The sequence below is a fragment of the Stigmatopora nigra genome, chromosome 21, assembly GCF_051989575.1.
Source record: "Stigmatopora nigra isolate UIUO_SnigA chromosome 21, RoL_Snig_1.1, whole genome shotgun sequence".
NCBI classification, from domain to species: Eukaryota; Metazoa; Chordata; class Actinopteri; order Syngnathiformes; family Syngnathidae; genus Stigmatopora; species Stigmatopora nigra.
The window spans coordinates 1,705,612-1,719,045 of record NC_135528.1 but is presented as its reverse complement, the minus strand read 5'-3'; the positions used below and the strand labels follow the sequence as shown (position 1 = coordinate 1,719,045).

Here is a 13,434-nt window from a genome sequence, read left to right as displayed (position 1 = left end):
TGAAAAGTCAAAGAAAAATTCATGAAGGACAGTAGTTGCACTCAAAGATGTGACAGAACACTTGTTAAACCAGGAAATGTGATCTAAGGATATTCTACTTATCAATAACAGAGCACTTTAAAACATTAAAAGTGCTGCACCTAATCTCTGCTATATGCCGTTAAAGTTAGTCTACTGTAGATTGCTTCATGTTCCCACATGAAAATCAGCCACTTTAGAAGTAAACTAAGAATGGAGCCTTCGTTTACAGTCAGTGAATGTTAAACTCACCTCCTTTAATAAGGTCTGTTGGCATCCTTGGGCCTCTTCAGCTGCACCTTCAGTCTCTTCATGCCTATCTGGAAGCCATTCATAGCCTGGATAGCAGTCTGAGCACTGGACGGGTTGTCAAAACTCACAAAACCTAAAGAAAGACATCAACAATCAAAAAAAAATAACAATAACAAAAACTGGCAATGATTATAATAGTAGCTATCAGCTTTACATCGGCTTACCGAAGCATTTGCTCTGGTTTGTAGCTCGGTCAACAAAGACCTTTGCCGAGATGACATTTCCAAAGGGCAAGAACATTTGCAGAATCTCAGAGTCGGTGAACTCTTGAGGCAGGTGGTAGATGAAGATGTTGCAGCCTTCAGGCCCTTGACACAAAGATAGAAAAAATATGGTGAGATATAGTCAAATCGGTTGTGACTGCTCTTGAACTGCTTTTAAGGTTGCTCCCCCTGGCTCAATTAGAATGACAAAAGAAACTGGAACAGGATGTTTCAGACATTAACGTTATATAATGTTATAATACTATAATTCAACAAAATCTGTCTGATCAGTTAAATTTGGCGAATATCTCAAAGGTGGTGGGAGTCAAAGGAACATCAGGTTTATATATTTTTTAAGTGACTGCTCAATAAATGGTCTCAAAATAAATACAGTTTTCCCTCGCTACTTCACGCTTCAGCTATCGCGGACTCAGAGCTTCGCGTATTTCTTTCAGGAAAAAAATAAAGAAAAAATTTAAAGATCTTAAATTAAAATCATAAATTACATCATTTTACATGAGGTGGAAACAAAATATTCAATGAGAATTAGTAATTGCATCAAAGAAATGGTCAATAACATGGTGAGAGTTCAGGAATCGCATTGATGACGTCATGGCTGTTTACAGGCGCATCTTCACCGCCCAAAAGAACAATGTTCACAACTCCCAATAACAATGTTTCTTACGTGCAAAAAAAACTGCAGAAGATCCTCCATCTGGACTACTATGATGTTTTTGCTTGGTGGTGCTTTTGTGCACGTGTTATATGTTTCTTTAAGCATTTTTGAAGGGGCAGGCCTACTTCGCGGAAACGCAGCTATTGCGGGGGGTCCCGGTCCCCATTAACCGCGATAACCGAGAGAACACTGTAAACATAAAATAAAAAGATGTCGCCATTGCCACAAAGACCAGGCGTGGCCACTGACTGAAACCAACTGCTCCCTGATAATTCCAAATCAATAACAATATGATAGCTTGCCTAAGGAAGTAAACACAGTAATAATAGTATGTTATCAAAATCACAGACGTCTGGGATATTATTATTTGTGTGTGGCCATAATGTTGCGCCCCAGGAAATGGAACCGAGTGCCAAGATGGCAACAGGCGCATTAGTGTCATTATTGCAAAGGAAATTATTTATATATCATGTGTTGAGCCAATGTTTACAAACGTTTTCTATTTCTAGGTTGAATTTTTAAAATTAAAAGTTCATTTTTTAATGAAGGACATTCTTTTTGTCGTTGTTGTCTAAAGGAAAAACTATAATAAAAATAGAACTAGAAAGTTTGTAGATTTATACAAGTAAAATATAGTTTTATTTATCCATGGAAGACACAACATTCATGTATTTTAGTTTTCATGTGTTAATAAAATTAATTTCTTTTGGACTATAATAAGTGACGAAGCAAAATTTGTAATTGTTGATATAAAAACTGTGAATATTATGGAAAACATGCACATTTTGTGCCAATTATTATTGAGATAAATACTGTAGTTGGTTTTATAAGTAAAGTTTGTAACATTATACTTCGCAAAAATACATTACTGATAAATGAGTATATGTAATCCTCATGTAAACCATGGTAAGTAAGAAAAGCTGATAAAGTTAAAAACCGATAAGACAGCAGAACCACATCATTGTTTGCATAGTTGTAATCTGTAAAAGAAAACATGCCAAATGGCAAGTCCAACAAATTTGAGGTTATTCCCCTGTGTACACACACACACATAGACCCACTGGTCAAAAATATAGATACAGCAGCGCTAATATTCTGTAACCATTTTGCTTTCAAATAGGCGCTTTTGGTAGCCATCCACAAGCTTCTGGCAAGCTTCTGGTTGAATCTTTGACCACTCCTCTTGACAGAATTGGTGCAGTTCAGTTAAATTTGATGGCTTTATGACATGGACTTGTTTCTTCAGCATTGTCCACAAGTTCTCAATGGGGTTTAAGTCAGGACTTTGGGAAGGCCATTTGAAAACACACACACGCACAATTCTAAAAATGTACCTTCACGTTGTTGTAGTTGCTGGGGCTGTTGGGGCTGCTGAGCTACCAGAGTGGGCTGATGGGGGAATGGCTGCCCCACCAGGCTGTAGGCAGCAGGATAGGTGGCTGTGTGAAATAAGAACCACAAGTAAATTAAAGAGGAAAAATCGTAACATGCTCGATACAACTCCAAAACATATTTATGATACACCTTGTATCTTGTGACTACATCTTGTTTTATAAGATATTTGGCTTAGTTAAATCAAATTTGTTTCAAGGCCTAAATCATCAATTAAACAAAAGAAGGGGCCACCCACATGCAACCGTCAAGGGCCAAGTGTCATTCTCATCTTTGTTCAGAGTTTGTTGAGGTCTAAAAGGCCAGATTATCTTGCATATGGAAGTGAAAACATCTTTGCTTGATAGCTATTATTGAGTCCTCCCAGAAACTGCAATCGAAGAATTTTCCACTGATTTGAAAAGCTTTCAGAGGAAATCAAAACCCTCTATGGAATACAGGTAGAGGTGCCGAATATTCCATAGGGAATAGGGTATTCTACTACTTTTTATATTGTTGTTGAGTAGATGTGTCGAAAAACAATTGTTAGAATAAAAAAAGGCTTTTCTCAACAATAGTTGATTGTTTTTTGTTCCTGAGTGTGTAATATTTTCATTGTAACAGGTTCATAAAAAATGATGTGGCGGAATTCTGTTACATGATTGGCCATTAGTGAATGGGTGTGGACGAATCACAAACCATGTAGATGACAAACTCATACGCATCTTATTCATGAAACAGTTTTAAGGGAATTGATACAAAGTCAACTTTAATCTAAATATGCTACTCTAAAGAGAGATTCTCTTTAACAGTCAGCCACTTAAATACACTTACTTAAATATACTAAAAATCAGGGATTGGATTATAAAATGAGGATTAGGTCTATATAGTGTCAGTTGTCCGAAAATGGGGCAATGCACAGGTTCTTTGGCAGAGATTTATAATGTTACATAAGAGGTTTTTGTATTCAGGTCACACATCCTGTATGAAATGGAAGGGGTCAGAAAGATTTTAATATATGGTATTTAGCTGTCAAGTATTATTTTGAAATATTATAAATACTATATATATATAATTTATTAGGTAAAATATAACCGATCATTACTCACATTGTAAAACTATAGAACGGCAAATATAATCACATCAATAAACATTATGTGAGGCTGATAATATGTATATCTTCGTTATGAACCTTTAAATAAATGGTGAATGCGCCCCACCTGTATAATGCTGCATTCCTGCGTAAGCTTGCTGCAGGGGGTCCAGGACAGGACTCTGAGCTGTGAAACAAAAATATACCGTATTTAAGTCGCACTAGCCAAAAATGCACCATCAAAGGGAAAACATATTTATACAAGTGACATTTTTTCTGGGGAATATTGTTTGATGAAATACAAAACAAAAATCAGAACTGTCACCTTGAAAGCCATTTAAAAGAAAAAAATATTTAATTTTTTTTTTTTAAAAAAAAGCCCTTCTCAGTTTTTTTTTTTATAACTTACAGATCATTCTATGGGTTCACCATGGCAACCCCTGAGGCGATAAGCCAAAGGTCCACCACCGCCAATATAGACATTATCAGCACATGCCTACAGGGCCGTCTTGCCATTCAGTGTAAAAAATAACATGTGAAATGATATAATAAAGTGTGGATAATTTCAGACTATTAAAACAAGTCTGTGACTTAAAGTACGGAAAACGTGGTAATCAGAAATCGCTTCCTGCACATCAGAAGGCTCTAAATAACCTGCAGTGATGTCTCTTCGTTTAATTTGGTCTTACTGACATTAACACTGTGATACAATACGTCTGAAGGAGACTGAATCTGAAGAGATAAAAAATAATAATAATAATAAACAAGGACTAAAATGCTAGTTTGTAGTACCTTGATAGGCATGGACTCCGTTGGTGTACAGAGCCTCAGTGGCTGATTGGCCATTGGGTGGAGCTGCCACGGAGGGGTAGCTGCTCACTGCAATTGGTGGAGGTAGAGCAGGAACAGGCGTGGCGGCAATGGAGGGTGGAGTACTGGTACCTGCAGACAGCATTTAAAAGAACCTGTAAATGCTTTTTCATCATATTTTCTGTAAGAAAAAATGCACTAAAACATGCAAATGCTAAGAACAATTTAGTACTGCATTGCTGAGTTCGAGCATAAAGAATTTTTAACCTTGTCTGCTGGCAGGATTTCATGGCATATTTGAACAAGCCAAAATCTCAAAGGACACATGGGCATGTCAGCCAGGCGTCTTACCTGAGGAGGGGGTGATGGATGCAATCGGTGTGGCGATGATGCTACTGGGGTTGAGGGCAGCTAGCTGTTGCATCTGAACCGCCGCCACCGTAGCAACAGGAGAGAGGTAAGCTGACTGTGCTACCAGTGCCTGTTGCTGCATTAACTGATGGTTTAAAAAAAAGGTTGAATTAGCAAGAGGTAAAAAAATGCCTATGTGTATTTTGAATTGGGCTTTTAGTAGCAGTATACATACACACACATTATAATACTATACATTCCACTGAATTCATTAAAACCACTTGTATTACTGGAGTACATTTTTCACCACTCCCCATATCAGCTCTTACTTGAAAGCTTTTTTTTTCTAGTGAGCGAAGACAACTTGTCTGTTTTAGTGTGTGGGTGCACGGGTTTCTCACAGCTTGTGTGTAGGCGTTGTAGGCCCCGAGGTGTAGGGTCATAGGACTGATGACACCCAACTGAGAGGCCACCTGCTGCATTCGCCGAAGCCCTCGTTCTTTCTCCGAATCGGCAAACTTGACAACCAGACTGGACGAGGCTCCCTAATAGGAGCAAAAGGGGAGAAATGTTTAAACCAGCTGAAAGAGCTACATAACTGGACAAAATATAATGGGTTTTCTTATAGCAATTTTTGAAACTGCAAAAGTATAGGTTTATGATAATATGATGAACTCAAACATTTTTCTTCACTAAATCTATTCTTAACATGAACTTCTCATCTCATTTTCTGAACCGCTTTATCCTCATTAGGGTCACGGGGGGTGCTGGAGCCTATCCCAGCTGACTTCAGGCCAGAGGCGGGAGACACCCTCAATTGGTGGCCAAGTGGACGAACAACCATGCACACTAACACCTGTAGCTAAGGGCAATTTTAGAGTGTCCAATCATCCAGTTTTTGGAATGTAGGAGGAAACCGGAGGAAACCCGCGCAAGCTCGGGGAGAACATGCATGTATGTATATAATATAATTAATTAATAAAATATTAAACAATAATATAATTAAATATCACATTTAATTAAGATGGAATTAATTCCAAAATAAATATATTTTTTTAAATTATTATTTCCATTAATAATAACAATTTAGGAAAATTAAGCATTTAGCACATTAAGTGTGTGTAAATTTGTGAGAGGGGGGGGATATAGGTTCGATAAATATCTAGCTGAAATTAGATTTTGGGGCTTGAAATGTGTGTCATATACTCCTCTGTTTTAGTGTGCTTTTACCAGCGTGTCACTTTTGTTGATGGAAGCTGTTGAAAGCTAAGTCAACTCAAAGATCCCTGCCGGCCTGTGATCACCTACCAGGCGAATAAACTTTTGTCCACGACCTTGCGCCATTGTACCATGCATTTGAGTCCAACTATATGTGTCCCTTCATGACAAGCATGATAAAAAAGTCTGAGCTCACAAGCTCAAAGCTTGCAGTTTTATTAGGGTCACATGATGAATGAGGAGTCATTTGCACTACATGGCTCAGAAGACTAAATTCAGCAAAAAGGGCTGCTTTTTCTTCAACAATGCGTAATACAACGTTAATTCCCGATATAGTAGAAATTAAATAAATCGTTGAACACTATAATTCTAGCATATTGTGGCAAAAATTCGCTGGTGTAAAATATAAAAAATGCAAGATCATAAAACAGGGTTCACAATCTTGAGAAAACAACTATAACAAAATAATGTTTTGGCCAAGACATGGATTGTTAATTAATAAAATTGACACTGTCAAAAGTGTGACTTACATTTCTTTCGACTTTCAGCAGTAATAGTGACTGAGTAATATCTTTATTTGTCTTTATTTGTTATTTTGTTAATAGATGGCAAATTAGAATAAATACAAATATTTTTCCAATCCAATATCCTGTTTTGGGTGTTTTTTCATCAGAGGGTTGGAACAAATTAATATGTTTTTAGTTCATTTCAATGGAAAACATTCCTTTGAGTTCCGAGAAAATCGACATATGAGCTCAGTCCCGGAACGAATTAAGCTCGTATCTTGAGGTACCACTGTAGTATACATGTTCACGTGTGTAAAGAACTTACAGGTAAAGTACGGCTCCCATGGAGAGCGTTGATAGCAGCCTGGGCCTCTATGTTGTTCTGGAACTTTACAAATGCACAGCCTAGACAGGACAAGATATCATTGAATAAAGGCCTCACAACAGACCCCTTACGTCAATTTGAAAATATATTTGGCACCGTCTTGAATTCACGGGCTGCATCAGTAACCTTGCTGCCGTTAAACATGGTCCAGCAAACATTCATCGCTTCATCAATCAAAGCCTGTAAACTACCGCATGCGTCATTAGCAATGACCCATATAACCTATTGCACCATTAGTCATGCCTCAGGCAATAGACACAGAAGCTCGCGTCTATGTTTGAACTGTCATAACACTTTGATTTACATGGCAAGTATCATTAGCTGTGTTGAACAGTAGTGACTTCCATTCATGTGAGGACAAAGTGCTGGAGGCTAAATTCAGACGTTACTCTAAACGTGCCATGCTTTCATTTAACATTGTAAGATAAAGGGAAATCTGGTTTCCCTTTTATTTTGAAATAAGCTATGGCTTGAATTTAATATCCCTTTGTTCAATGACCTTTTTGCTCATCATGTTTTGGCCTTTTCAGATTTGGGTGCCATTACCTTTGCTGGTACCGTCGGGACCACGGAGCACCGTGCATTCCTCGATGCTGCCAAAGGGTTCAAACATCTTTCTCACATCAGGGTCAGTCTGTTGTTTTCCCAGCATACCCACAAACAGCTTCCTGTCTTCTAAGGAGGAAGGGGGTTTTCAAGAGGAAGAGAGCGATAAAAACACAGACAAAATAAGATAGTACAGTAATCCCTTGAATATCGTGGTTACAGTAGACTAGACATGGCCGCAATAAATGAAAAAACGCAAAGTAAGATCACCCCCATCATAACTACCACAATACATGTTTTCTCAGCTGTACAGAAATATAAGTAAACAAGTACAGTGATCAAAAAATATTTATTAAATATGACAGCTATAAGCATGTCAAAAGACTAAAATGTATTAATATCTAAATATAATGTATGTATTTAAAAATCTACCCACTTTAAATACTGTCCTCACAAGGAAAACCCTGACCCTAACCCAAAAAAAAACTGGTAAATGGGAGTTTTAGTCCAAGTCCTTTGTCTTTCTTTGCCCATGGGTCCATTGTCCGCGATATTCTAGGGACTACTGTACTCGCCTGACTAAACATGTCAGATAGCAAAACAACTGTTGTTTGTTATAAACAAATCTGTCAAAACATAGGTTTTGTTCTTGTTTTATAAAGCATGAGTATGGTCGAACTTGTTGATTAAGCCTGGCTTTTCCATGAAACCAGCCAGCAGCTTCCCCAATTTTCAGTTCGTTTTCGAATAAAAATGTCCTGCATCCTCTTCCAAAAAACTTGTCGCTGCCTACCTCACGGCTAGATCACCTACCGACGAAACGGGCACGGGCCGCCGACGTTGCTTTGTTAAGTTTTCCCTGGTTTTTGTATAAAGATTTTTTTTTTAAATATTTATTAAAGAATACTTGGATGCATGCCATTGCTATGTTGCCTTTTTTGCTGCATTTGGTCCATTTCTCCTGCTTGCGATTCCCCTATGTGTTAAACCTCAACACTATTGATACACCCAGCAGGTTTCTTTGTCTAATTTTAATAATTATTCATTTGTGTGGGGGTAAGTATCGTGGGAATTGTCCCAGTCAACTTTGGACAGTAGGCTGAATTGTTTGCCAGTTTAATGCAAGGCACAAGGAGACAGACAACCATTCACGATCACATTCAGACTTAGGGGCATACTAAAGTGCTCAACCAGCCTACCCTGCATGTTTTTGGGATGTGGGAGGAAACTGGAGTACCTGAAGAAAACCCACGCAGGCTCTAGAACAGGGGTCGTGAACCTTTTTGACAAAGAGAGCCATAAACAATTCATATTTTCAAATATTATTCCTTAAGAGCCATACTCAGAATTTAAAAGTAAAAATATATGAAAATGTGAGCATTTATTATTCATTTCACTATGTTGAAAGTAAAAAAAGTCTGAATTCTTTTGAGAACATTATTTCACTGTTGCTAATCAATGAGTATCAATGAGAGTATGCATGCAGAAGAGTCTAATGAAGAAAAATGATGATTTAAAAAAGGCGCTAGAGATAGTATCGGCGCCACAGTGCCGGCGTGACGTGCCCATTGGTGCGTTGGACTTAGGTCTCTCACAAGCAATTCCCATATTTTACCACACAGGTTCGCAGAGAGTCATATACACCCATCAAAAGAGCCAGATATGGCTCCCGAGCCATAGGTTCCCAACCCCTGCTCTAGGAGGACATGCAAATTCCACACAGGAAAGGCCAGGTCCCAACATACTCTTAGGATTGTGAGGTGAATGTGCTGACCACTTGTTCACCGAGTCGCGTTTTTTAAATATGCATTCATTAATTCATGTTGTGGGACACGCAGTCCCTACAATAATTTTGATTTTAAATACAATGTATGAAGAGGCCCGGTGGTGCGAGTGGTTAATGCATTGACCTCACAGCTTTGGGGCCATGGGTTCAAATCCTGGTCATGTCAATCTGTGTGGAGTTTGTATGTTCTTCCCAGGCATGTGTGGGTTTCCTCTGAGTATTCCAATTTTCTCACACATCCCAAAGACATGCATAGGAGGTTGATTGGACACTCTAAATTGCCCCTACATGTGAATGGTTGTCTGTCTCCTTGTGCCTAGCTATTGGCTGGCCACCAATTCAGTATGTCCCCCGCCACTGGCCTGGCGTCAGCTGGAATAGGCTCCAGCACCCTGTGCAGCCCTAATGAGAATAAAGTGCTACAGAAAATAAAATGAGAATATTATGTATCAAATTAAATGTTGTCACTGTTATAAAAGATGGCAATTAAAAAAATACAAAAAAATGAGTATTGAATTTCCTTCTTGCCGTTTTATTTTTTTAGAAGCATTTTTTTTTTGGTAAAGGAAAAATTGGATTTTAGGTTGTACTCCTGACATTTTCTTTCCATTAATTATTATTTTTAGATTTGGTCTAAGGACAGGTAGATTGATTAAGAAATGCCATCTTTTTATTATTTTGTATGTAGGTTATTTAAAATTCTAAGAATGTGATGTAAAATGTCCTCCATTTTAATTTGAGGGTTCAATCAATCAAACAAAACAAAAACGTAATTTGTTGTACGTATAAGTGTACATAATGATGTCACCACCTGCAACACTCAGCAACACCACTAGAGTGCAGCAACGCAAAGGCATGTCAAAACAAAACAGCATCTGGCTGGCTCTTGAGATTTGACTTTTTTTTTTTCTTCTTTCTTTAAGTGAGCCCTCAGTCACATCATGTGTCTGTACGTTTTGTTTCCTTCCCTACAAGGTGCACTTTAGTACCCAATACTAATGTACAGTGCATAAAATTGGATATAACATTTACAACTGTTACAGCCAAAGCTGACAAAAAACAGTACCGTGTACTATATTGTGTTGAGGTATGGTTATAAATGACCAAGTATATAATGTATCTTTTATTCATAGAAAATATATTGACAGGACTTGGAAGGAAAAAAACAAAAGGTAGCTCTGTGTTTGCATCTCGCTAATGTGACAGTGAGTCAGCATGACGCAGATGAATTGAATTTCTGATGTTACGCCTTGAAAATAAGAAATCAAATACACACAAGCCACAAATTTAAGTAATGTATGCTATCTAACCGGATATGACTGAATGGCGACAGAAGCCACATGAATTAACCAATTAGTATACACATTACAGCATTACATCTACACTGTAAAACTATATCACGCTATTTTGTGTCACTTACCTCCTCTACTCTCACTGTCTGCTGGCTTCACCTGGATTGGACGATTCATCTGGAAACAAACATACGAGAGTCAGATTCAATGCTTAAATAGCCAGATTTAAACCCTCAAATAACTTTGAAGCAACATGGATGCTTATGATTTGCCATCAGTCCCTGATTTGTTCATTGATCAATCAATCTGTTGCACAACACATACTGGACACAATATTAGGTAAACCTACATATAATCTAACAATAAACCAGCAATAAATGCACGATTTAGTGTTTACAAAGAAAGCCATAAGGAAAGTATTTAACATTTAACTTTAACATTAACATTGTATTTGTTACTGTGCCTATTGTAGTTTGTAATAATAGGAAACTGGAGTACAACTTAATTTACATTGGTAACAGGTATATATGAGAAAAGGCTTTTAATATAATTCAATGAAGCACCACAACCCCAAAAACAAACATGTCGATTGAAGAATACCATCAAAATTAAGTGGTGCTGCTCATGTATTAGATGAGTGATTGGGTGTACTTTATGAAGTATTCCCATGAGTCCATTATCTCTATTGAAGACTCTTCTGCTTTACCTTCCCTTCAGTGACTCTCTCTCAGAATCCACCATAATCCCAACTCTATCATTCCTTCTGCCCCTATCGCGCCGAAACCAGGAAAAGCACACCCACTCACACAGGATTGGGCAAGTGATGAGATTAAGAACACTCGCCGGCTAATCTGGATTACAGGAGCATGCAGCAATAGACTAAAACCAAGATATTCTGAGCCTGACAGAAAAGCAGAGATGACGAACACAGGGTTAAAAGGCGGGTGGTGTTACGTGTGTGTGTGTGTGTGTGTGTGTGTGTGTGTGTGTGTTGTACTAGGAATGAAAGATTGAGCAAAATGGGGGCTAACACAACAACGCAGGATTAAATTTCCTTTTCATCAAGTGACAAACTGGTGAAATGACTTTTTCCCTACCACAATTGCCTGATCTTTTATTTAGCCTTGCGCTATATGAAATTGCACACATGAGTGTCTTTCTAAAATTGAGACTCCATAAAAGGAAAGGGCAAAGGTGGAATGACAAGGAGTAGAAAAGAAGGAGGGTTAAAGGGAGATGTGCAGATTGAGGGATAGAATGGAGCATATGGAGAGAAGAGTGGAGGATGGGAATGTGTGTATGTGTGATGTGTGGGTAGGAGTGGGGGTATGCATGTAGCAGAGTGCTACTCTGTTAATTGTGTCTTAATGAAGGTCTTAATTATGGAGCTGCTGACATACCAGCCACTCACTGATCTTGTGTCACTGATTAATCCGCTGTGATTGGTCACCAGGAGACCCTATTGATCGCTCTCGGCCTCCAGGACCTGCATTCACAACTGCTCCCTGACACCACGCCAAAATAACATTAACACCTGCTGCAAGGGGCCCCTACATCTCCTCGCTGAGGGGGGTCTCATTGATTAGTGTGCAATGGGAAAGTTGTAGCAGGGGTAAAGTCTCAAAATTAGACAACAATCAGCCAGGAACACACTAGTGACTAGTATTTAATGGTGGTGGTCATTGTTCAACTTGCAATTATGAAGTGGACACTTTATTTGTACATTTGCATGAGCTCTAGGATCAGAGTCCGTAAGGGGCAATTGTTTGGGAGATCCTTAGCACTTGTTATGTGCCTTTAAGCAAGTGCTTCTCAAATAGTGTGGGGAAGCAGAGTGGTGCCGAAAAGTAATCCAGTAATCCCTCGAATATCTCGGTTAATGTAGACCAGACATGGCCGCGATAATCAAAAGATCGTGAAGTAGGATCACCCCTATTATAACTTTTTTTCTTCTTCAATGCTAAGTCCTAAAAGTAAAAGTGGCTTCTGTTTAGTTTCAGCGTGGAATTTCACGTTTTTATGAACTTTAAAAAAAGCAAGAAAAAAATCTCAAAGTAGTGAATTCACGATAAGTGAAGACCTGATAATTGAGAGATTACTAGACCAGGGATCTAGTGACTCAGGAAAGATACTTTCAGAAAGACTTTTTAATTCTTTAATTCTGATTGCATATTTTTGCATTTTTCTCAATTGAAATAATTTTGGTGGATGAATTCATCGATTACAATGGACCCGTGGATTTCAGCGTCCCTACCTTACGTTTTCTTCACATTACAAAGAGGAATATGAAGACGTTTTTTCGACCGCTGTTTATGGCATTTCTATCAAGAAGAATTTCTCTCACGTGGCAAAAAAGTTTTAAAAAAAATTCAGAGCTCTCTCTCTCTGCTTATCGTTCACTCAGTTGAGAATCTCTCGTGCCTAATTCAAATTTTAATTTCATAACTATAACAATAATTTTTATTGGTCGCCATACGACGATTTCACATAGGATCCAAGTTGCGGGATAGATTAATGTGGTAACTCGGAGGTCCACTGTATAGGTAGTCCTCAGGGTATGATTTCCTTGACCTATGATGTCCCGATCTGATTATTAAGTATCAATAACGGCAACCGATTCGACTATCCATGTAGTATCGGACAGGGTTAGCTGGTTATGTGTCGATTTAATGTTTCACGAGGAAAAAAAAAAATGAAGAAAATTCATTGTCGACCACAACACAATTCAGAGAAAAGTTACAGTTTTGTCTCCTTTTTAAAATTATTTAAAAGAAATAAACAAAATGAGAAAAACTGAAATAACCATTTTTTTAAAATCAAACTAAGTTTTGTTTTTTATTTTTTTTATTTATACCTAAATATAACTA

The 13,434-nt window shown here is 38.0% G+C and overlaps 1 protein-coding gene across 3 annotated transcripts in view; it reads right to left on the bottom strand.

Moving 5' to 3' along the window:
* celf3a (cugbp, Elav-like family member 3a) overlaps nt 1-13,434 on the bottom strand; it is a 40,885-nt gene that overhangs the window by 3,054 nt on the left and 24,397 nt on the right. For 2 of the 3 annotated variants that reach the window (XR_013330276.1, XM_077743364.1), the window contains exons 4-13: nt 10,696-10,744; nt 7,490-7,618; nt 6,884-6,963; nt 5,236-5,379; nt 4,835-4,979; nt 4,466-4,615; nt 3,801-3,860; nt 2,544-2,648; nt 495-638; nt 271-403 (exon numbers count right to left, since the gene is read on the bottom strand). Coding sequence is in view for 2 of the 3 variants with exons in the window: in XM_077743364.1 (XP_077599490.1) it covers nt 276-403; nt 495-638; nt 2,544-2,648; nt 3,801-3,860; nt 4,466-4,615; nt 4,835-4,979; nt 5,236-5,379; nt 6,884-6,963; nt 7,490-7,618; nt 10,696-10,744 (1,134 nt within the window). In the remaining variant the exon portion in view is untranslated. The remainder of the gene's footprint in view (nt 1-270; nt 404-494; nt 639-2,543; nt 2,649-3,800; nt 3,861-4,465; nt 4,616-4,834; nt 4,980-5,235; nt 5,380-6,883; nt 6,964-7,489; nt 7,619-10,695; nt 10,745-13,434) is intronic. The other variant, XM_077743365.1, reaches the window with a different exon arrangement.